This window comes from Styela clava, chromosome 2, assembly GCF_964204865.1.
Source record: "Styela clava chromosome 2, kaStyClav1.hap1.2, whole genome shotgun sequence".
NCBI lineage: Eukaryota > Metazoa > Chordata > Ascidiacea > Stolidobranchia > Styelidae > Styela > Styela clava.
Window position 1 is genome coordinate 18,373,077 of NC_135251.1, and position 25,174 is coordinate 18,398,250.

At 34.1% G+C, this 25,174-nt stretch overlaps 3 protein-coding genes across 6 annotated transcripts; all 3 read left to right on the forward strand.

The window, feature by feature from the left end:
- Window positions 1-647: 647 nt before the first annotated feature.
- On the forward strand, window positions 648-4,562 carry LOC120336275 (interleukin-17A-like). The gene is made up of 5 exons (XM_078109664.1): window positions 648-765; window positions 892-992; window positions 1,075-1,132; window positions 2,985-3,100; window positions 3,290-4,562. The coding sequence occupies exons 1-5, from the start codon at window positions 760-762 to the stop codon at window positions 3,522-3,524; spliced, it is 516 nt and encodes a 171-aa protein (XP_077965790.1). The 5' UTR covers window positions 648-759; the 3' UTR covers window positions 3,525-4,562.
- A 6,436-nt stretch (window positions 4,563-10,998) lies between these two features.
- Window positions 10,999-15,329, forward strand: LOC120336446 (uncharacterized). Of its 3 annotated transcripts, XM_078109659.1 has the most exons (8): window positions 10,999-11,092; window positions 11,408-11,524; window positions 11,606-11,711; window positions 11,968-12,051; window positions 13,006-13,089; window positions 13,347-13,409; window positions 13,790-13,846; window positions 14,579-15,329. In XM_078109659.1, the coding sequence occupies exons 2-8, from the start codon at window positions 11,432-11,434 to the stop codon at window positions 14,902-14,904; spliced, it is 813 nt and encodes a 270-aa protein (XP_077965785.1). In that variant the 5' UTR covers window positions 10,999-11,092; window positions 11,408-11,431; the 3' UTR covers window positions 14,905-15,329. The 3 variants fall into 3 exon arrangements, with proteins under 3 accessions (XP_077965785.1, XP_077965784.1, XP_077965786.1); XM_078109658.1 differs by having other exon boundaries at window positions 11,408-11,711; XM_078109660.1 differs by lacking the exon at window positions 11,968-12,051 and having other exon boundaries at window positions 11,408-11,711.
- A 3,125-nt stretch (window positions 15,330-18,454) lies between these two features.
- On the forward strand, window positions 18,455-25,173 carry LOC120336445 (cAMP-regulated D2 protein-like). Of its 2 annotated transcripts, none has more exons than XM_039404130.2 (11): window positions 18,455-18,603; window positions 19,929-20,074; window positions 20,171-20,382; window positions 20,614-20,867; window positions 21,086-21,221; window positions 21,513-21,721; window positions 22,054-22,198; window positions 22,453-22,617; window positions 23,183-23,326; window positions 24,117-24,293; window positions 24,625-25,173. In XM_039404130.2, the coding sequence occupies exons 1-11, from the start codon at window positions 18,599-18,601 to the stop codon at window positions 24,829-24,831; spliced, it is 1,800 nt and encodes a 599-aa protein (XP_039260064.2). In that variant the 5' UTR covers window positions 18,455-18,598; the 3' UTR covers window positions 24,832-25,173. The 2 variants fall into 2 exon arrangements, with proteins under 2 accessions (XP_039260064.2, XP_039260063.2); XM_039404129.2 differs by lacking the exon at window positions 18,455-18,603 and adding an exon at window positions 18,678-19,487.
- The last annotated feature ends 1 nt before the right edge of the window (window position 25,174 follows it).

Consider the following 25,174-nt stretch of genomic DNA (forward strand, 5'->3'; position numbering starts at 1 on the left):
AATTTTGTACGCGTATATCATTTGCATTAACATTAAATATTTCGCTTCTAGTTGAATATTAGTGTGTGTAGGTCAGAGCTATCTTCATATCATTTACATGTATGTCACTACAATTAACAAGATATAAATTAGATTCTCCAGTAAAATATAGGCTTTATGAGCGCCCGGAACCGTATTGTTTCACTTTCATTAATTACCTATGATATGAAGCCATGAAAAGTCCAGTCTTGCGTATTGATTCTGCAAAAAGGATGTACCAAAGATCACAATGCCGAGAGAATTCCAGATTTATTCATGTTTCCAAACACGTACGTCTTGCTAGCTCTTATTAACCAGCATCCAAAACCAAGAAAAACATTGTTCTCAAATACATACGATTTCTGATTTTAGACCAATATAGTAACAATCTTGTTTCGGACCAGGAGTGAATTAATTTCTATACATGTATATGTCTTTTTTCTACTGTGTTGACAATACTAATTCATTGTTTCATTGTACGAAACCATTCGTTGTATAAAACAATCCGTCATCAGTCTTGCATAAACGATATCTTTCTATATTTATGTAAAGTAATTCCGAAAACTCAGCGATATCAACTCACTGAATATAAAATTTCTATTTTCTCAATTTGACGAAAATCGTTTCTCGAAGGTATAAATTGAATGCAAAAAATGTGTCTGAATTCAAACATCACACTATCAAGAAGAAGTAGTACTCAATTTAAGGAAATTTCTCAACGTCGATACGCACTATACAAAAATGAAGGTGAAGTAAATTTTTAAGATTTATTCATCTATTCTAGATTATTTGAATATATGCACTGTTCCACTATTGTTAATGGTGGATAATTCACGGACGAAAATTTAAAATACAATTTTTTTTTACTTTCAGGCACATCAAGTCAGCGGTGTAATTATACTTGTATTCCTTGCAAATTGTCAAAGATGTTTTTCACGTCGAATTTATGATGCAGAAGCTCAATTTCTATCCAGGTAAGAAAAACAAATTAAAATGAGCCAACTTCGAAAAAATATTGATATGTAAGAAATGTATAAATATTTCCTCAATTTCCAGCGAACATCTAGATGAATCAGCTGATTTCCCAAGCTACAGAGAAATAAAAAGACAGTCGGTATGTTACAAAATAGATTTTCATAAATGTAATTTGTTGTAGCGATTGTTAAGGTGGTTTTCAAGCTCTATATCAGTGGTTCTCAACCGGGGGTTCGCGAAGCATTTCCAGGGGGTCCGCGATTAAATTTAGATTTTATGAAATTATTTGCATTTTAATATCGTTTTTATTTGTAATACGCTCGAACATTTGCTGCCTATGACAATGGGACAATAGCCTACAAAAACTATTTTGATTTACCTCCCGTAGACCTATTGTGACAAATACGAGTTATGACATCACAATGATAAATACGAGAACGCAGCTACAGTGATTTCAAGGGTATGTAGTCATTGGTCACATTCTCATTTGAAGCGAAGTAGCTAGTTGTTCTACAGCCAACAAAGGAGATCGTGTTGCTTTCCAAAATTTAACCAGCATGGCTAAATCGAGAAAGTACTCGGAAAGTTATCTTGAAATGGGGTTTACCTCAGTGTCAGAGGGTGGCAAGGAAAAACCGCAATGCGTTTTATGCTATGCTGTCCTCAGCAACTTTCTCAAAAATCCCTTTCTCAGTTTTGGAGCGCCATTTTGCCGTCGGACCCAAAAGTATCGATGGAAGCATTACGTGTTATTGTCCCATTTGCCTCCACTTACCTTTGTAAAAGTGGATTTTCTGCTCTCGTCCATATCAAATGCAAGGCTCGTAGCCAACTAAACGTCGAAGACGATATGCGTCTATCGTTATCGAAAACACGACCACGTATTTCAAGACTTGCTTCTGATATGCAACAGCAGAAATCCCATTAAGTGTTTTCGATTTTACAAAATAAATGAAAATGTCCACTAGTTTGGTGTTATTATTGACTTGGTTAAATCTGTATGGAACATTAGGTTGCTGTTCAAGCTATAAACTAAATTTCAAATAAAAAACATTTGAGAGCACCAGAAGGGTCCGCAAAGACAAAAAGGTTGAGAACCACTGCTCTATATTAACAAATTTTCTCCAAGAATACTAATTGACTGCGTAAAACAACCAAGCACTATAGCACGTCAATTGAAGTTAAGGATGCTTGGATAAAAAACATACAGCCCCGGTGCACACAACTACCTACCGTATGTCATGTTGTAAGCGGCGCAACGCTTTTCTCTGTGGTCTATGTGGCACCTGTATGTCATATGTAGCATTCCCACTGTTGTTGATTATGCAAAATTAAACCGCTTTTGAATTATAGGCTGACCCAAAAGTATCGATGGAAGCATTACGTGTTATTGTCCCATTTGCCTCCACTTACCTTTGTAAAAGTGGATTTTCTGCTCTCGTCCATATCAAATGCAAGGCTCGTAGCCAACTAAACGTCGAAGACGATATGCGTCTATCGTTATCGAAAACACGACCACGTATTTCAAGACTTGCTTCTGATATGCAACAGCAGAAATCCCATTAAGTGTTTTCGATTTTACAAAATAAATGAAAATGTCCACTAGTTTGGTGTTATTATTGACTTGGTTAAATCTGTATGGAACATTAGGTTGCTGTTCAAGCTATAAACTAAATTTCAAATAAAAAACATTTGAGAGCACCAGAAGGGTCCGCAAAGACAAAAAGGTTGAGAACCACTGCTCTATATTAACAAATTTTCTCCAAGAATACTAATTGACTGCGTAAAACAACCAAGCACTATAGCACGTCAATTGAAGTTAAGGATGCTTGGATAAAAAACATACAGCCCCGGTGCACACAACTACCTACCGTATGTCATGTTGTAAGCGGCGCAACGCTTTTCTCTGTGGTCTATGTGGCACCTGTATGTCATATGTAGCATTCCCACTGTTGTTGATTATGCAAAATTAAACCGCTTTTGAATTATAGGCTGATTGTCCATCAATCATTGACTCGCCAAGACATTGTCCATACGTCAGAGGATACTCTGGAACGAATGATCAAGAAAATCTATCAGGAAGTAGCATTACTCCTTGGACAACAAGGTAAGTTGATCAGGTTCGATTGATCGTTTTACAAACATAAAATTTGCATTGACTGTTGTTTTAACATTACAACGCGGGGTTGCATTATGTTACTTTATTTTGTAGTGGAAATGTAGGACAATTTTGAGAAAATATTTGAACCTTCAATTTTTCATTTTATAAAAGCATTATGTTTTGATTTGTTTACAGAATTGACATGGATCCTTTACGCTCACCCCAGGCTTTTCCAGTAGTGTGTTGTGCATGCACCCACTGCGTTGACATGTCTGGTTCCGAGCCTAAAATCCTGCGAGAACATTACAGTGAGAAAGTCTACGTAAAAAAGGAAGTGAGAAGAGCGGAGGATGGATTTCGACCTCGCTATATCAAAGTAGCTGTTGGATGCACCTGTGTTCACAAACCCTTTGGTGGACATCGAATGTAACCTGAAACATGAAGTTTAATTTGTCGTTTACTTTTAAAATATGTTTTAAAATATTTTGAGAATTTCATCAAATGCTTTAAATACTTTTAGGAAATGTTTTATGTACTACAGCCCAACGAAGTAAAGTTTGTCTCGTGTGGCGGTTGATTTTTATGAAGCGTGTAAATATTTTATATATTCTACGAAAAGGAATCGATTTCAAGGAAAAGTCTACACTGAATTTATTCACACAAAGTTATTTATATGTTCGTTTTTCATATAAAAATCATGTGAATTTTGTTCTACTTTATTGTGAATAGTATTATTATTTAGTGCAGTGGTTTTCAGCCCTTTTGGTGGAGCAAAACCCCAATGAAACATTCCAGAGGCTCGCTGATCCCCGGTTGAAAGCCACTGATTTAGTGTGTATTTAAGCTATTATTTATCAATACATATATTTTTTTCTGCGTTTAATCATTGACTATTTTACCAAACGAGTGTTATAATAAATAATGTAAGTGTGTTAAAATATGTTAATCTCAGAGTTTTTGAAAATGTCGAAATGTTTTGCGATAAAATTAATATGAAGGAAACACTTAGAATGTGTCAAAATGTACCCATTATTTGGCTCTTTGCGAGATTTTGAAACAAAATTAAAGGCAAATAAAGAAGAATCTTCTATTTCTTCATCAGTTTGGACTATTTATTATATTTGGATGTTCGATTTATAATGGTTTCTATATCACAGCTGTTCACATAACCAGTATTAACGTTTATACCGCTAATCGTTCGTTACAGATCACAAAAGAAACAAGACGTTTATGTTTGTCAAATAAAATAGGAAAGAATATTTTGTATCGTAATAGCAATCTTTCAATAGTATAATTGAAGTGTAATAAAATTACGTGAAGTGTAAATACTTATAAACTTTGATTAGCAGTGATTGCGATCATTGTTCATTGTTGATAGTTGTAAAATGCTTGTCTGAAGAAGTCTGACCTCGGTCAGACGAAACGTTACAGAAATATATTTGTGTTCGTGTGCAGCAAGTCTCTTGAATTGAATAGATTTGTTGTTTTTACTCGTGTTTTAGCAGAACATGGAACCAACGCGATTTGAAATCAAATAACCGTTTCGGTCGGGTTTTACTTATGATTCCACCGATTATGTTGAATATGAATACCTATAATCAGCGTATAGCGTTTTTATACTGCAGGATGGTGACCAAACAACGTAAAAACGATCCATAGAACCACTTCGTTTACTTTCTGAAAAATATAAATATTGCAATGTTCAATATGCCCTAAAATTACTAGAGCGATGAATGGCTTTGTAGCACCACATTACAGTGGTAGCAGAGTAATGCTTTGATTGCTGCTTTGATTGTCGTCAGATCTTTTTGCAAGAAAACATTATTTTAACAACGTGTTTAAAATTTGTTATTGATGTTGTAGTAGTTGCTAGTCAAATGAGTCGGTAAAAATTCAGAAATTTCTAAGACTTTTATAATTTAGTGAGACGATAAATATGTCTTTCGTGTCACTTTAAACATGGCGTGAAATATAAAAAATTGCATTAGAATTGGGACAATTATTTCTTTTTCTGTAATTTAGAAAAACGTCAACGTGTTTCGAATAGAGACAATTGTCACAAGAGGGTAAATACAAGCTTGTTATAAGAAAGAATTCATAATTTATTCATTTAATTTAGATCGAATTAAACGAGTTTAATCTTTTTTTCGTATACTATTAAGAAATTTGGTTATATTCACTATCTTTCTCTAAACTCTAACAATTCCGGTTATAGTATGATCAATGACTTTGGAAAATGAAATATAAGGGCACAATGGTCATAATATATCTATATAGGATTGTGTTTGTTATCCGATCAAAAGTACCAGAATTTTACGTAGTAGGGTAATAGGAACGGCTAATATATTAAGAAATGGCGCGAAATTAATGCAGAACATGGCATGTTTGAATAAGACATTTCTAAATTATCTATGAGCTTAGAGACAGGCTCTTATGTTTTTATTATTTAGAACTCCAGGTCCTCTTGTACGAGAGATCATTCCATTTTCATCCATTTGGGCAACATAATTTTCAATTACCTTTAAAATATGCATACATAGGCACAAACACGCGCCATATGCGCGTACTATACGCACCATATTGCTGTATGTAGCGCACTGAACGTTTTCTGCACCCTTTTTACTTATCGATCTTGATCGGTAAGTATGTTGATAGGTATTTGTCTGTTTGGCTGTTGGACACACGCGATATCTCACGAAAGCGAGGTTGAATCCGCTCCAAATTCTGCATGTGTATTCATCATATATCGGATCAGAAGCCTATTGATTTCGGTTGAATTATGTCGAATAATTAGCGATGTATTATTTAATTAGTGATGGGACACGCAGTGTCGCTATTGATTCATAGCGAAAGATACACGCCACTAGATCCATAAGTCGGCGGTTTCTGATCGCTATCTCGTTTCATTGGTTGCTGGACATATCCATTAACCAAATATCCATTAACCAAATTGTGCCTCATGTGATGGCTGCATGAAACGAAGTCGTATTGTGATATATGAATTTATTGATTCGTCAACCGAAAACAGCCATAAACGAAAGCAAACAATGATAACAGACACAATGTATTGCGTTGGAGGAGGCGATATGACCGTCAATGTCAACACGCCTCAAATTCACTGTTATGATTAGGATTCACAATTATTGGAGGAAATGTATAAATACAAAGTCTAGATACTAAGGAATTCACCATTTTTATTAAATTATGAAAGTATAGACATGTTATACTTTCAGATTGGAATGCTAATTAATATGAAAAATTACATTTTTTTGAGAACCATTATTTTTGCGCAATGATTAATTTGCTTCACTTGACAGAAACATTGCGAAAGCCTATACTTCGCTAACCAGTTGGATTGATTTTAGCATTGTTGAACTTGTTTCTACGCATATGGGTCTTGATTAGAGAAAGCTTGCGAAGCTGAAAATAATTTCACGGGTCCGTCAATGGTCCAAGATCATAGCAAAAAACATGGAAGGTGTAGATTGTTGTGATATGCCGTTATCTTGGTGTTGAAATAAAATCGGCTGTGATCAAGAGTAAATAACACCAAAGAATTAAATAGCCATATCATATGCGCACAAATACATACAGTAAATACGGAAATTCCGCTACATTCATATTGACAGATCAATATTCATGTTTTTCCAACAGCACAAGAAATGAATTTGTCGTTGATAAACATCAAAATGAATGGGAAGGTAATGTGCTTGAAGAAAAACGAATGAATTTCAGATACCGTAAATCTAATTGCAAAACGCGCCATAGGATATCTTACGAAATTTTTCGACATCTTATGTGAACTTGCTTCGCACTTAGTCTAGAAATATACTCTAATCACAGTTTCTCTCTCTAAGGGGAGAAAGGTCTCTTCAGGAGCAATAAATTATCAGTTTCGAAAAGGAAAACTTACGATGAATTACCTAAACCAATTTTTTGACCAAGATATGGTAGCTCATAATCACGCCATTTTGACTAATTATTATAAAGTGAACATGGGGGAATGTTTGCTTGGTTACATTGCGATACCCTGATAATAATTGGTGCATAGAAATTTAAACGTCTTTATTTTGGTGACACTACGTATTTCCATTCACATTATCTGTTGATCACTATACCGATACAAGAGAAGAATTTTGTATGGGTATACCATTTGCATATTAAACGTCTTATGTTCTAACTACTAATTAAACTGACGCCGTCCTGACGTTTATAGAGACAACATTGAAATTCCGTGAATTCAAAAAACATTAATCCCGACAACGGGATTAGGAAAAGGGCTATTCCCAATTGAGATATTTTAAAAAACACTCAAAAATTGTTTGCCAATGAATACAAATATCTGCCAATGGTTTAGTACACGCTAAAATTGTTCTGCGGGCCGCACGGAATGTGTCCGGGGGCCGCATACAGCCCGCGGGCCGCAGTTTGGACCACCCTGTTCCAGAGAAATCCATGTAAAACAGGGGTGATTCATCATATCATATGAGAATTATTCACTCTGCATACGGCTATGTGTCGAAATATTATATTAGAATGTTTTAGAATAATCTCCAATATATTATGACGTCAAGAATTATATTTAGTCTTGATGTCATTATTTCCAAAATTATTGGTTAATTTGTTACACATAAACGTTGAATATTTCGCTTTTTGGACACGGTAGTGGACATAACAATTGTTTCAATATTATGTTGTTGTTCTTGTTCTTTGACACGTTTTTAAAAAGTCGCTCTTCTTTTTGATTACTTGACCAATTGCTTTGGAATTTTCAGTAGTCAAATATTGATTTTTTTGCCAGAAAGCTATCACTTTTACTTATTTCCAAAATTTCTGTGAACTTCGAGAGATTCGTTTCTTATGTGTCAGAATAAAAAATAGCGACACCTTGTGACGTGTCCATATATTTGAGCACAGCTCTCATGTTGTTATTGGACACGCAGTGGACATAACGATGGTTTTGGCGTTATGTTGTTCTTGTTCTTTGACACGTTTGAAGAAATCGCTTTTCTCTGTGGTTACTGGACCAATCGCTTTGAAATTTTCAGTGAGCAGAGATTATTATTTTTGCTAGAGGGCTTTTACTTTTTGCTATGACGTCATCAAAAAATATGTGGATCTACGTGTCCATATATTTGAGCATAGCTCTCTTGTTGTTATTGTTATTCTTCGTCATCATCATTATAAAATCGCTTTTCTCTTCGAGTACTGGACCAATTGCTTTGAAATTTTCAGTGGTGAAAGTTTGATTTTTTTCAAGAAGGCTATTACTTTTATTTATTTTTAAATGTTCTATGAATCCTATGAGATCTGATATTTCATTCTAAATTTCGCTATTTTTAAATTTACTCATGGGAACACTGTTTTAAAAAATAAACTTTTTTCTTTGCATTTACCGATGTAGATTTCATTCTCTCATTCGTGAGTTCATATATCACGCATATATCAATAGCTTCTTATATAAATTGTCATCGTAGGTTATCATCAAAAACACCTGTCAAAAATCTGTCTCTAATCAACTCATCTCTGAGATCACCCAATTCGCAAGACTTGGCTTGGTTTTCAAGTCTACAACAATTGTTTGAATAGATTCATCTGTTATCGGAGCTCTCATGTTAAATTGAGGTCTTGTTAGGACTATGTTTACTTGGGTAGGGATATTTCAGCAAATTTTCTTTTCGAGCATTCTGGATCATTACGAGATTCAGCAGGAACGTCACCTTCATTTGGCTCATATTTTGCCGTTGCTCTGCCGTCTTTCCCAATCAAATTAATTTATATGAAAGCTTTAGCTTTGTCTGTTTAATCACTGTACAGTGCTCTGATAAAATTATCATATTCACGAACATATATTTACCAGTTCCTAGCAACATTACCATAAAAAATCAGAGGATCTGGTCTGTTTAATGACGAATCAGCCTTAAAATAATCACCTTTAAATTGATTTCTTACTGACGCGATTTTTTGAAATCTTTAGGAAATTTCAAATCAATCCCGCTTCTAGCACCATGTTTGTTTGTGGGTAAACAATGAACTGCTCAAGATGCTTGAGTATATTACGGATATAACATAGACATCTTAAATCACATCACCAAGCAGCATGCAGTACACTACAGCAAAAGAGAGAGAGCTCAGCGGTGACACCAAGCGACATAATTAAAGCATTAATAATGACGTCATAAATATCATCTTACGAATATGCACCAAATCGAAGCATTAGAATTATTGCGCTATATTCACAACAGAAAACTTTCTTCTACATTCAGTCATTCACCAACTACTTTTCTAGACAGAGTGATGTTCACTCATTTGGAACACGATCCTCTGCTGGATTTTCGTTTTATGTGAATCGTTTTTCAACCAATCTTACATAAAATTTCATTTAATTTAATGAAGTTAAGTTATGGACTGCACACCCTTATAGTATTTGAATGATAATTCCCATATACTCGCATTGAAAATTCTATAACTTAAATCTTATATTTCTCAATGCTCTGAAGACCCTTCTCAGTAAAGTGTGACACATTGCTTCTGATATAGGTATGCTTCCTGAAACCATCCATGTTTTTCTACTGTACAGCTGTGGCCTTTATTACCTATTCAGTTCAGCTGAACACTATATTTTCTTTGTATTTAACTGTTTCAAGCTCGTTGTGTCATATTCTGAAACTTATCACATGATATTTGCAGAATAAACCATAAAGGTGCTGCATTCTATCTCATTTTATTGTGTCAATAACCTTCCTCTCATCACTTTACGATCAAATAAAAAGCGATCATAAAATTTACGATCAAATGAAAAGCACCGATGCTGGGGACTACAGTGTTTCTTGTGTATGGTCATGTGATGTTTTTTTTTTACTTCTCACTTCATGTTAACTTTAATTACATATATTATAACAATATAATATTACTGTTATTTGTACAAAACCTAGCTGATGGATTATAGATCCGCGTTAAATACCATTGAAAATAAAAAATTGCAATAGTTTCATTATTTAGCATCACAAAATTTGGTTTATAATCAACACAAAGACAATAACAGAACGGATAAAAAAAATATCAAGAAGAGTACTAACAACAAATACCAATTCAACGAACTTATCCATTGGTGCATTTTCGTGTCCAATAATAAATTCCGCGCTACGACTTCCTTGGATTCATGCTATTTGTTGGTCTCGAAGGCTACTCCACATTTTATTCAATTCGCGAAGAATCCGTTCAGATAATACTAATCGCCCGTGAACGAACGGTCTAGGACGCTGCGTGACTGAAGCGTACAGCATTGAGACACTTCTGGTACAGTGTGATGTTTTTCTGTGACATTTGTTTAAATTGAAGCATACATAAAATATTTTAATGGATTTGACAAGCCAGTGTTGGTGGGCCTTTTTACGTTTGTAAAGTTTTGCGCGAACATGCTTAGCCTCGGAGGAGTTTACATAATTTTCCCTTTCATTCTGAATTTGGTGAAAATAATTACATTTGGCATTCAAGAACCGGTAAAGAATAATACTGGGAAGAAATATTAAATTTCCCCTTTCTCTTCAAATACAAAAACAATTTCGATTTTTCATTGCAATTTTCTTTATATGTGTTGTGATGATTAGTGTTTGTTGTTCAATTTTCAACGCACATACTCTTTTGTTTCAAAATTATTTAACATTTTGAAACTGAGCTCTTCACTCTTGAAACAGAATCTCAATGTGAAACTAAAAACTTGTAACGACAAATTTTCGGCGAAAATATGAAGCTATTAAAAAGTTTGTATTGAAAATGACATAATTTTTGTTTTATCATAGTTATTGCACAACATCACCTCTTTTGTTACATCAAATTGCCTTAGGCAAACTTTAGCCAAATGTAGTGCTTCGATTTCTCAGGCTAAGGCAAAGTTATCTTTTGAAGTATTCGTTGGTGTAAGTGGGTTGTGTATGATTGATACGAAAATATAGACAAAAGTAGCTTCAGAAAACTTGATTTGAGTGTTCAACTGCAGTAAGGATGCTTTTTATATTAAATATAAGAATAGTTTTGGGGATCTTTTTTATGGAAAACGTGTCGTTAATGAATATAAATTATTGTGTAATACACTGTTCGTGGAATACTGTTGAAGGTTAAATAGTTTTTTGATAATACCCGGCGGTTAATTTACCGCTTTGGGCAACCTAGAAAATCCCCAATCTGATACAAAAGTCATTCCTGTACTGACGTAAACATTGAATATTATATTAGCACGATATTGTTTATTTACTTAAACAAGTGAAGAATGCGGGTAGAAATTTAAGAACCTTCATTAACCTTATAATTTAGTTTTAGGTCGAGATTTGTCAAACAATGATGTTGGCCTTTCGTTCGTTCGTTCTTGCTCTATTTATTTTCGAATCAACTTCTGGTGCTGCACAAGGAATATTTCAATGTAAAATGAAGGCAGGATGCAATTTTCCTCAATGCGATCCAATTCCAGGGGCTTTAAATAAATTCGGTTTCAATATCGATGATTATCTACAGGTGCAAGAATTTCCAATCGTTTGTGAAGCAAGAGGTCAACAAAGAAGTAACAATGTTTTACCAGAAATTATAAATGATAATGAGGAAATTGATGTTCTCAAGCAAGGTAAGTAACTAGTGGTTCTCTTCCTGAATAAGATCCAAGCGACATATGTGCCTCAATTGGTTTTACGCTTTGCAGTGAATTATTATCCTACTAAAATAGGGTCAATATTGTAAGCACGTCTACAGTTTAATTCACAAAATTCCATTAACATTCATTACGAGATTGGCGATTACTGGCGGGATCGCACCACGCTCACTCTACTTTAGGTTATTAAGCAGTCGGTGATAAATGCTTAACGTTTTTTTGCTTTTCGTAGAACTGCGACGCGTTGAAAGAACTGTCAAAGAACAAAACGAGCAACTAGTAATATTAAAGTACGAAAATCGTCAAACCAAAGACCGTAAGTTTCATAAATAATTCAAAATATGATTTTGCGGTTCGAGGCGTGGTGTTGATTTTAATTGTTATTACTAACGAGTATAATTATTATTCTGAACAATGTCTTGAGTTACCACATGGACTTTAAGGTGATTACTATATTATGATCTCAGTAAACTTTCATGTTTCAGCTTTCACAACAGTGACATAATGTATATATATATATTCTATGTTTAATCACGTGGAAGGGGGAGATATATAGATAAAAATATAAATTAAATACAATATCCAATCGCTTCATCTTATCTACTTTTCACTTGGATAATAATATCAAATTGAATCGTCGTCATATATCACAACGTCATTCACAATAAAAACACTAAAATAGCGTTGATTACTCGATTATTTAAAACAGCAGTGAGTATTAACATGGTACAACATTGGGATCAGATATAAACTATTCGATATTTCAAACATTTTTACCAGACATGCATATGAGTACTGAATATAGATAATACCTCGTACAAGGTTTTATTTAAAATTGGAATGAACTTCAACGCTATATACATTTTACCTATAGGTTACAGACATTATCTACAAATTTCAAATTGAAAGATACTTAATTTTCCGCACAGTTCTGCGGTGTGCATATACATGGAAACAAGCCTTATTATGTAGGCTTGAATAAAACTATCTTTTGTGGAGATAGATTTAATAATAAATTGACAAGGTCTCTAAGGGCGGACATAACTATGCTAGGATGCAAACAAGTAAGTGAAGCAATCCGTGATCTGAAACTATTCTGGTGAACACTGTTTTTCTGATCTATTTCTGGTCTAAACTTTTTACATTACGCCTTCTAACGGATGCCGTAAATAAAAAAATCAAATTTTATTTTAACTAGAATCGGATCAAAAAGGCCATGTATTCTCAACCTATTTGAATATTCATTTTGCAATATATCATTTTGTTACAGTGCTTAGAATTAATAATCAAATCAACAAAAGGCAAGCTGAAGAACTGATTGAACTGAGAACTGAAAACACCAAAACTCAAGAACGTGAGTAATGTGGAATTCAGGTCAATATAAATTTGTGTGTCAAATAAGAAAAAAGACGGTTTTTAAAGCCATGGAAGTGCAAAACACTGTATTCAAACAAGGACATACTTTTGTCATAACCAAAGATATCAGTATCGAAATATATAGCAACATATTATGCTCCACTTCATTGCAGAAATAGTATTATTGAGGGCTTTACTAAATTTTGCAATTTTAAAAACTATTTTTATATAAAATGATTGAAATTTATTTCACAGAAATCCAAAAGCAAAAGAAAGAACTTAAAATTATAAAAGACAGCTTACGGGCCCTAATGAAAGGTAATTGTAGGCAGTGACATAACCATTTTTATCAAAATATACATTATGGTATATACTGGTATTTTCATAAGTCCCCAAAATTTATCAAGTGGAAAACGTCATTATTTTTAATTTTTAAGATTATAGGATTGCAACTGAACCCTAGAAAAATTTGAAAGTATATGATCTTTAAAAAACTTCTGTAGCCTCTGAAAATATAAAACTGACTGGCCATGTAGGTAAAAAGAGAGACATTTGTCGAATGATGAAAACAACAAAAACAATTGAAGAGGTAAAATCAGCAAATAATATGTTGGCATAATCCAAAACGGTTGTCATACCAGGTACATATTTTTATCTTTCCAATTTAAAATTTGCTTATCATTTCTTCATATAAAAAGAAGGTGCAACATCAAAGCCCAGCCCAGTATTTAGAGTCAAACCAACAACCGTAGCAGGTAAGACATTTTGTACTCAAGACTTGGAATGAATTCTGCTGAATAAAGTTCGAGTCGCCTCGAATAAACAAACCTATAAACAGTAAAAATAGCGTGTCTGCATTAAATTGACAACTTTTTATATTGTCTGACATTGATAACAAATACGAGAGCTCTAATTACCGTTATTTCTTAAAGCGCAATTTGAATTTTATTCAGACCGAGTTAAAATTTTGAAATTGTAGTTTAAGACTTGAAAGCTGAGAGTCGGAGCTATTTCAGTCTAACCTCAGTTTCTCGTTAGTACATTTGTCCCTAAACCAATATTTTAACAAACTTAACTTAAGATAGTTTAAACAAATTTAAACCTCACCATACAAACCAGCCCGGTGGAATTTTCAAGTAAATAATTTTTGAGCACCACGCTTTTTGTTCCCAGCACTTTTATATATTATATATATGAACAACAATGTATTTTAGATTTATAAAAGACTCAATATCAAACCATGGGAATACAATGATGGCAACAAACCACTTACTTTGCCACATATTATATGACTGCCAATTTGTGTTAATTGTGTCATCTCAGTTGTTCAATTTGGCCTCGATGTGAGCTTTTTTAAGCAAGTACGACAGGCAATTCCTAAACATTTGCATTGAGTTGAAGAAAAACATCCATTTTGAATTTAATGCACGCAAAGCAAAACTTTTTAACGTTATAAATAGTTTCTGATAATGGTCAACATTCTACAGAACACGAAGGCGCACTGAGGCTTGTGGACGGACGTAACAATAAAGAGGGTAGAGTGGAAATCTTCCATGCGGGAAAATGGGGAACAATATGCGATAGAGAATTCGAGATTGACGAGGCAAATGCTGTTTGTTATACTTTGGGATTTAGTGGAGCAAAGTTTGCTTTAGGACAGGCACATTTTGGATCTGGAGCTGGACCTATATGGATTGCTTTCGAGCATACCTGCAGCGATGAAAACACGGATTTTTATCATTGCCATGGAACTTTTGGTAAACAAACATATCTTTGCGATCACGAAGACGACGCGTCAGTAGTATGCAATTAATGAGTTTGTACATCAATTTTAATATCCTAATTTCCGATGGGATTGAATCCAAAGTAAACAGGTTTTATTTTTGCAATATATATGAAATAAGTATATCGCACTTTTTCCAGCAACCAGATTATATGCATGGTATAAATTTTCCTATTAGGCAGTTAATTTTTGCATTATATTTCTAGCAATAGTGTAATTCAATGCATTGTATTAGTGAAATTGACAATTTTGTGGTGAATTTGAGATTCACGATTTGTTTTAATCATCATCTTTCATTGTGTGAAAACATGACTATGTGTAAAATGAACTTCGAATTCGTATTGCCTTAGTCTTGACTTGTGCAAACAGCAAATAATTATTCATATTGTATATATTAGGTATTAAAATTGTGTTCTGTGTACGTACAATTTTGATCGGATCTAATTCGGAGCTTAATAAAGAACTAGTCAGTAGTGGTAAGTTGTAGTAATTTAGTAGTAGTAGTAATTTTCGAAGAATTGGGTTCGAAGAAATTTGAAAATAAAATGTTTTAGGAATCAAGATGATTGAAATTACTATTTTTAGTAAAATTGCAGAATCATACATAGTCCATTCAATAACATAAAAATCCAATGCGTATTACGCTATTTTTGCTTATCCTAATATTATATATATAAATAGTACGAAGAGACATGCAAAACAACAAAATTTACGGACTTTGTTAACTTTATATTAACTATTATACATTTGTCCGTCAGCCCCTTCAAGAAGTATTTTGATGCTGAATACATTTTGCTCTTTAAAACTAACAAGAGAGCTATGCTCAAATATATGGACACGAAGTTCATAACAAACTGTTTTACCATCATTTCCTCGAAAATCATACGGGTTTCGTGTCCCATGGGAAATCCAAATGTGTGCTGTCCCATCCCATTCTATCCCAAGCCTGTCTATGTGTATAGTTGCAAACGCAAGTGGTGTGGTGGAGCAAGGTAAGTACTACAGATATAAACTACAAAGATAGTAAACCCCATATACATTATTAACACCACATACGTGGTTCAAATTTGCAATCACAAGCTTTTTAACGCTATTAAAAATAGATGAGAAATAAATCAAAATGCGCTATCGTAGCCTTTGATACGATAATGTTTTGGAAGTAACTTTCAACTGTAACTTGGACCTCTAGACTCTAGTCTAGAGCAGTGGTTCCCAAACTTTTTGTACCATCGCCCCCCTATAGTAGTTTATACAACTTCATCGCCCCCCGGCACTGCAAAAAAAATGAAAGTCTGAAACGAATATATTACAGACCAAATAAGAAGACAAATCATAGTTTATAGTGTTTTTAATGAGATGGATGAGCTTGGTGTTCTTCAGCGAGTTTTTTAAAATATCTAAAATTACCCCGTTTACTGATGGAAAGGCGATTTAGTTGTTTTGATAGCAATAGCAGCACGGCTAAAAACCCCTCTTTCATCGTATCAGAGGTCGGAAATAAAAGAATCCAGGGTTCTACCTTCTCGAAGATCTTGCCTTATAGCATTTATCTCCCTAAATTCACCCCATTAAACATTAAAATAATGAAAACAAATTTAATTTTCCAAAACAGCCTAATGACCTTCACCAAAATACATGATATATAACGGTCTTCGGTAAAATTCATCCTCGATTCCTCTTCCTACCACGTCCTCCGGTCCGATCACCAGTCCATAGAATCAATCAGCCCTTTGTCTTCGATTTGTGGACTCGGATGGCCCAGGGGTCGGCAAATTTTACATCGCTCGCGGGACAAAATTTAGGGTTGCTATTTTGCGGATCGCATATATTTTTTGAAAGTTAAAAACGGAACATCGTGCGAAAACTGCGACAATTCGTGAACTCAACTTAGTCGTCTTATTAAAAATTATTACAATGACATTTAATGTGTCACTGTCTTGTTGCCGCATCACGCTTGATAGCTTTACGACGCCAAGATTGGAAGATTTTCTAAATGGGCATCACTAACCTTAGTTTTTTGCTCGTTCTTTGTAATGTTCATTTTCGAAAATAATTGTTCGCACAAATATGTACTTCCAAACATCGAAATGAATATTTTCGCAGGGTTTCTAGAATTTTGATAAAGTTTTGCTTTAAGAAGATATACATTCTTACAAAAATTAAGCAGTGACGAATCTCTCGAATACAATATGAATTTTATATCTGCGTGTTTCCATTTTTCTAGTTATGATTGAATTGTAGGCTCGTTAAACGAGTAGCTGTTCAGGATATATATAATGAAATTTAGTCTAAACGTGTCTCGCGATAAATTCTGTTACGTAAAAAAATGTAATTTACTCCTCGAGCGTAGATAATAAATAAAATTAATTCATCGTTAAAACCGCCGTTTGGATGCTTCCCCTGGCATAGACTTCCTTGTATACTTCATGACGTTGGTCATTGAGCAAAATGCAAAAATAAACGTAACAATGCCCCTTTCGCATCTGCTCAGAGCCTCAGACACATTCCTCGCTCAGACAGACTTTCAGGCGTGGTCGTGAACATTACCTCTTTTTCGCGATTTTGAATTATATTCGTTAGTTTTTAGTTAAATAAGTCAATGATCATTCTATGAGTTTTAGTTCAATTACAGAAATCAAAAATTAGTGTAGAAATAGCTGTGATAGACTAGGCAAAAATTCTTTACCGGTACTTTTAAAAAGCAGATTGCTGAATGGTATGAATTAGAATGATAGTTTGAAACAAATACTTTATTTTATAGGCAATAACTCGCGAAACCACTCTTGAAATAAGCACCGAAAAAATAAATTTTAGTATATAAAGTAAGGGAAGAATTTACCGGGGTCAAAGGTCGGGAAAAGGTCCATTCAGTGAAGCGTCCCGGGCCAGATTACTTCAGATTTCCCGACCACTGGGATACGCAAACTACCGTACCTTATTACTGCAAAGACGAGTCCAGCAATTCTTTCGCGTGTGACATCGCCCACGTGATTCAAACCTACGAAAGCACGCAGAGTACAGTAATCAAGTGAACGATGCGCCGACCAAAAACAGGTTTCGCGAAATCGCCCCCCTATCGCCCCCTTCGACTTTTTCGCCCCCTTCTGTATCGTTTTCGCCCACCGGGGGGCGATATCGCCCACTTTGGGAATCACTGGTCTAGAGTCTAGTAGACCGTGGATCGTGGTTAGGAAAACACCGTGTTAATATATATACTCCATGATTATAACAGTGTCATAGATTGCATAGCGGATATGACACCACTTATGTAAACTAATTAGTGTAACACATTTATGAATGCGCTTGCCATTTGTATCGCATATTAGAACTTCATAATAGATTCTCAATGTGTTTAGAAATTTTACCTATAACATCGAATTGGATGAACGTATGAAATGAGTCAAATCATATGACTGATGTTAAAATTTTATTAGGCTTCTGTTACACATATTGTCTACAAATACATATGGTATTTATTCGACTTTGAATAGGAAATTATTGTTAAACTTATTCTATGAATATGTCAAGTAAGCGCTACCTCGCAACATTCGGAACAACGATAACATACGTTCAGTTGCTGTTACGCCCGAGTTGCCAGACACAATGGCTAAACGAATCACTTCCTCTGCCCTGCGCGCGGTCAGCTGTGAGAGGCAAATTTTATTACATTCATTCACCTGTAGTTGCGTACAGATAAAATGCCAGTCACATATACCTAGCATAAATGAGGTGAGTGAAGTGAACGATGAAATGAAATGTAGTAGCATTGTAAACATACTTTGCAGTTTACTGTTGGGCGATATTGTTAAAAGTTCGACCAAAGAAGGTATTGGGCTATGTTTGTGGAAGTTGGAAGTTTGATATTTAAAATATCTCATCGGTATTCAATTCAACCAACTTTTTTTGTAATATTGACACAATATTATAGGCGGAACTTTCACAAATATTTGATGCTGTGAAAGCATAATATTTCCATTGTACTCAAACAAATGTAGCGAGACGATTACTTTTAAAGAATGAGACAGAAAGGATAAGTCTAATATTGAATATTTAATTGACTAGCCTAGTTCGTAAATATAAATATCACATGAAAAAGTTTCTGCCTGTATCAGTGTTAATCAGTCAGTTTTTGCGTGATTGGACTTCAAAGGCATGTAATAGAGAGTATTTATCAGTAGGGTACGGTTGGAGGAAAATTCCTACAAGCTATAAATATTGTACTATTCAAATTCATGAAAGTAATACAACTTGAATACTGCAACACATATACATTTGTTATATTCATAATATAAAATGTAGAAGTTCTGTAATTCCTTGACACCATTGTCGAATTACCAATCTACACCAGGTAAAGCTTATAGCAAGGGTGTATATCATCGTGTTATAGTTAGCTTGTCGCCGCAGATAAAAGCAAAGTTCTTTTTTTAATGCGTAAGCTTAAAATGGCACATGGCGGATGTCCAAAGAATGACTAAGACCTGTGATTTATCTCTTGTTTAAGTACCTCGACACAACGGCCAGTGCATAGATAGATTGCATCAAAGATTAGAATGATAGAAACAGACACCATCAATACTATATGCAATGACTTGCAGGATAAACCTTACTGAAAGGCGAGTTCAATCGTTCACCGATATTGTAATCATAATCGAGAAAATTGCATTGGATTATTTACTCTTTCTGCGCATTCCAGAGATTACCTTTTCCGGAAAACAACAATTATATTGAATTACCCCATTTTTTTCTGTATTTCAATCATGTTGGGATTTTCGTTAGAACCACGCCAGGAGTTTGTGAATGCCAATGTTGATCCATCGGAAAATGTTTTTTTCTCAACACCTAAATAATTTATTTCACCTAATTCTCAGCCGCCTAAATTGTGAACCATCCATAACAATAGCATAAGATTATTATAAGTGTCCGACACTGTTCTCAAGTATTACAAAATTGAAAAGAATGACATATTACAAAATATTCGCTTATATGCGTAGCACGCGTATGACTAATCCAAATCTGATATCCGATGCATTGAGTATGTTATTTGTATCATTTAGATGTAGAAGTCAACCACGCAAGATGAATATAACCTACTTGATTTTCGTCTTCGTCTTGCCAATATTGGTATTTACAGCAATTGTAGTTGGAATGACAATTTCTGAAAGACAGGAGGCGGAAAAACCTGAAATTGTTGTCGCAGAAGGTAAGTGAATGATATAGGATTATATTCGAATGGTGTTTTTATTGAATCTGCACTTTTGATCAAATTTGTCTAATTTATGGAATGTTAATTGTCCAGGGAAACAGGGTATCATTGTTGGTTTAGCAAGCCCTGAAGCTGGCATATTCCAAGGTATCCCTTTCAGTCATCCACCGACTGGTCAATTCCGATGGAAGAAACCACAACCATTGACAACATTTTCAAAAGATATATGGAATGCGACATATGTTCGACCTGGTTGTCCACAAACATGCACTTACAAAAGCAAGAAATATACGTGTCCAGACGAAGTGAGTTAATAAAATATTTATGTTCTCTGCTCAATGCTGTAACTAGGCTATGGTAGACTGATTTGTTTTTCTCAAAATAATATATAGGAATTAAAAAATATTTTTAGAATATATTCAAGATTGTTTTGTTTATTTTGAATTTCAATATAGTATGTACAGAATAACAAAATAATTTAATCGTCAGTTACACCTAGAAAGTTTTTAAATTGTTTTGTGTTCAACTTTTTTCAGACAAACGAAGATTGCCTTTATTTAAACGTTTGGGTGCCGCAAAAAATACTAGAAGTTGTTGCTACGAGTGATCTACATCTTGGGAAACATTATACAATTCCTGACAAATACCAGAAAGTTGACGAAGAATCTTTAGCTGTGATGGTCTATTTACACGGTGGAAATTTCATGACTGGTGCTGGATCAGCTAGATTATACGATGGCAGATTTATTGCAGATCAAGGGAACGTTATAGTTGTATCCACAAATTTCAGGTTGGTGTGTCATAATTTACAAATAAAATATTGTTGAAATTGCCGAAAAAGTTCTTCCACAAGCATATTACATTTCTCAAATAATCGCGCGTTTATTTTTCAGTCTTGCAGAAGTCATAAATTCATGGACAACTATTTAAAATAGCAGAAGTCAATTTCCTTTCATTCTTCAAGTTTACTCTATTGATATTAATCCTGTTTAAAATGTAATCTTCCAGATTGGGGGCGTTGGGATTTTTGGTTCAAGGTGACGGTGAAGATGCCGCGCTAGGAAACTATGGAATATGGGATCAAATTGCTGCTTTAAAATGGATTCAAGAGAATATCAAGTTCTTTGGTGGAAATCCAAAAAAGGTAAATCTTTATATTTATCCTCACAACAGACGAGCCTACATTTACCTTCGGCCACCTTTTTCTTATTTTATTTCAAAATTATTTTACTAATTATTTCTTAATAAAATGGCGTTTTTATTACGAAGAGATCACCTATTTTGAATGAACGAATGATATAGCATGATATAATGAATTTAATTGACAATGTCGAATTTTGAATTTATAAATTCTTGACATTATATTATCTCTGTATTTTAAAGAATTAAAATAATAAATCAAAACACAAGGTGTTAATGCCCTTGAATACCACAGATCACATTGTTTGGGCAAAGTTCTGGAGCCGAATCTGTTGCAGTATTGATGACGTCACCGGACGCAAAAGACTTATTCCATCGAGCAATCATGTCAAGCAATCCGATGTCGGTTCCATTGCGTGATGTTGCAAACGCCAGGCAATATGGTGCAAAATTTGCTGAAGCACTTGGATGTTTACCAGATAACATGACATGCATTAGATCAGCGTGAGATGTTTTACTTTATAAAACATGCAATTAACTTACATCTTTTAGCCAATCGATGTACTGATAAATAAGCAAATTACCCGCTCACCAATTGCATAAAATAACTGTATATCCAAATGTCAGTGGAAAAAAATGTATACTTAACCAAATCATTTTCGTGCTAAGGTACTTCCTAGTAAAATGCCACATATGTATCATATTATATCAATATTAACTTATTTTTAAAGGGCCATTCGTTGTTGATAGTGGTTTGTGTGTACATTCAATCGCAATGTTCAGACAGTTGCTTGCTCGATTATATACTCTGAATAAACTAAAGTGTTTTTTTATAGAGACACAAGCGAGATCATCGAGGCCTCACAAGTACAAGGATGTTCGTTATTCGGAGGTGGTAGAAAACTGTTAGCTCTTCAACCATGGGGCCCAGTTATTGATGGAAAATTCTTAATGGAATCTCCCCTGGAAGCATTCAAGAATGTAAATTAATATCATAGCTAATGAGTTGATTTTTGTCTCGGATGATTAGGAGAAGAACATTGCAATCTACAATACGAATAATTACTAATGTTATTGTCAACAAATTTCATATATTTGCAAACATTTTTAAGAGCGAAACAGAAGTAGAAAAACGTTATAGATGGGAACAGTATTATAATGATGTTAAATTATGTTGGATTTAAAATCTTCAACAAAATATACTTGTATACTTGAGTTTTAATTGTAAATTTTAGAAAAGAACGATGAAAATACCAGTAATTATTGGAGGAACAGTGGATGAGGGAATGTTTTTCGTTCCAGAAGTTTTCAAAACACCAGTTGCAAATTTTATTTATCAATTTACTATTGGAACAGTAATGCCATCTGCTACATCTCAAGTACTCAAGGAGTATCCTGCGGTAAGTATAGTCTGATCTTAGTCTCACCAACTTTGCGATTTTAACTTAATAATATATCTTATTCTATTCTGCAATATATACACTTTACGATGTATTTTGGGGTTTGTACCCTATCAATAGATATAGATATTGTTGGACACGAAGTGTATCTACGGATCGTTTTTTTGTTATTATGCTGTTGTTAGTATTCTTATTTGTGTTGTTATCATTGGTGTGAAAAACGCTTTTCACTTTAAATACTGGACGAAATTCTTTGGCATTTTCAACAGTTAGATTTTGTTGTTATCGCTAGACGGCTATATTTCAAAGATTTATATGGGCTCAATGAGAATCGTTTTTCACGTTAAAGTTTTTTTTTTATGACGCAATTAAATTTAAAAAATGTGCTCCGTGTGGCGGTTCCGCGATCACATTTGAACAATCTGGTTGTCAAGCCGGGAGTGTTTTACAAATGTACAGATAATGTAAAAAACGTGATACAGGTACTTCTTCGTTTTGAGCATTGTTATCTTGTTTTTTATTACGTATCAAATTCATTAAACAATATTACTATTTTACCTTGCAGTGCAGCGAGCAATCATGCGACAACCGGTTTGCAATCGGAAAAATAATCACTGATTATGCATTCCTTTGTCCAGAAAGAGCAACACTATTTCATACCAGATATGATTCTTGGTTTTACATATTTAACGAATCACTACCTATTCACGTGAGTAAACTTATTCTCAGTGTGCGTTTATGACGTCTTAGGCACATTTGCCGATCGACGCATGACGCGTTTCCGAAATGAATCTTTTTCGACATCTGACACGAAAGTAATAGACCCAGGCCGACATATATAAAGAATGAATGCGACCGTATTATGATTCATATACTCATATAAGTCAGCCCTTTACTTAGATACATAGCAAAATTGGCTCTAACCTAATATATTAAACAAAAAGGTTTATGATTTTCTTTTTCCATTTTTTCGTAGTTTCACATTCTTCATTAAAAACGAATTCTGCTAATTTTTCTATTTATCATAGAATCCGACCATATTTACTGACTTATTTTTTTTTATTAAACCAGTGGTTCCCAACCTTCTTCGATGATTCCCTCTTTAGCCTACTTTGGATCTTATTATTTCTTCCTCACTATGCATAAAAATATGTTTTCATTATTTATTCGAGCTTCAAGGATTTATTACTACTGTTCCGCGCAGATCGCACTCTAGCATTTAAATAATATGAATAGTTCATGACGTGCCCATAAGTATGTATAAATAATGCTAAATAACTAAATAGTCAAACTTATTATTCAATTTTAGTCAAACGGCTGTATTTCCTTCCCCCCAAAAAACTAATTTCTCTTCAATTGGGAAACGCTGGATTAGGCCCCCATTAATACAGTAGCCACGATTCAATAAGATTCGAAAGGAATTTTACCCATTTGTTAGCAATATATTTTTTCATCATTCATGTGTCATATTCTGTCTTCTTAATAATATCTTTTGTCAGGAACTCTGGGAAACCGATTTTTGTTTCGACAGAGTTTGCCATTGCGCGGACCTGCCTTTTATTTTTAACACTGTTGGTCTGTCAGATTACAAATTTGATAATAAGGAACAAATGTTAGCAAAAAGGATAGTCTACTTCTGGACAAATTTTGCTAAATATGGCAATCCGAATGGCGAGGTATTTATTTTTTTACAATAATTATATATTAGTGAATATTTTCAGGGCTTTTTACTTTTTCCATATTGAATGTTATTATAGTTGGAGTTTGAAAACAAAAATAATTATCAGATTCTTGAAATATGGAAAAATTTCAATGTGATTCATAAAATTAGCATTGATATATGGTTAATATTAATTACGGGAAATTAGATTAATTGACGTCGTATACAAATATTCATGTATATATGATTATGATCCATACCACAACTATCGATAGCGCACAGGTTTATGGCAGAAGTCATATATTGAAGTATTATTCTCAATGAATTCCAAACTTTTACTTTGAAAGGGAGAATTCCAAAATACCTCTGGGCAACGGGAAGAAGGAACATATGGCGAGTACAGCGCCGCCTACTGGCCACGTTTTACAGAGCAAAGCTTCGGTGCATATTCAGCTATTGAACTCAAATCTGACGGTGATAAGATTCTTTCTGATCCATATCAGAAGACTTGCATGTTCTGGGACGAATTGGATTCTTATGGGACGTTTAGATGATCATTTGTTCGTAAGAGCAATTGTAGAATTTGTGTAAGGTCCGACTGACAAGGCTGTCATGTGATGTGCAGTGGTGATAACGGGTAGAAAGTTGAAATATGAACAAAAGTTTCGAAGTCATTTCCCGCCGGAAAACAAAATGCAAGCTTTGAAATGTGAAAATCGTTCACATTAAAATCAGTTTCGTTTCAAATATCTGCAATATAAATCTGCTTTATATTCTGCAAAATAAAAATGTTTTAATATTACATTTATTATTGTATCAAATGCACTATTTTATGTATGTTTGATAAAACTAAACGAATATATTTTGTATTGTATATTCACAAATGTTTCTCAAATT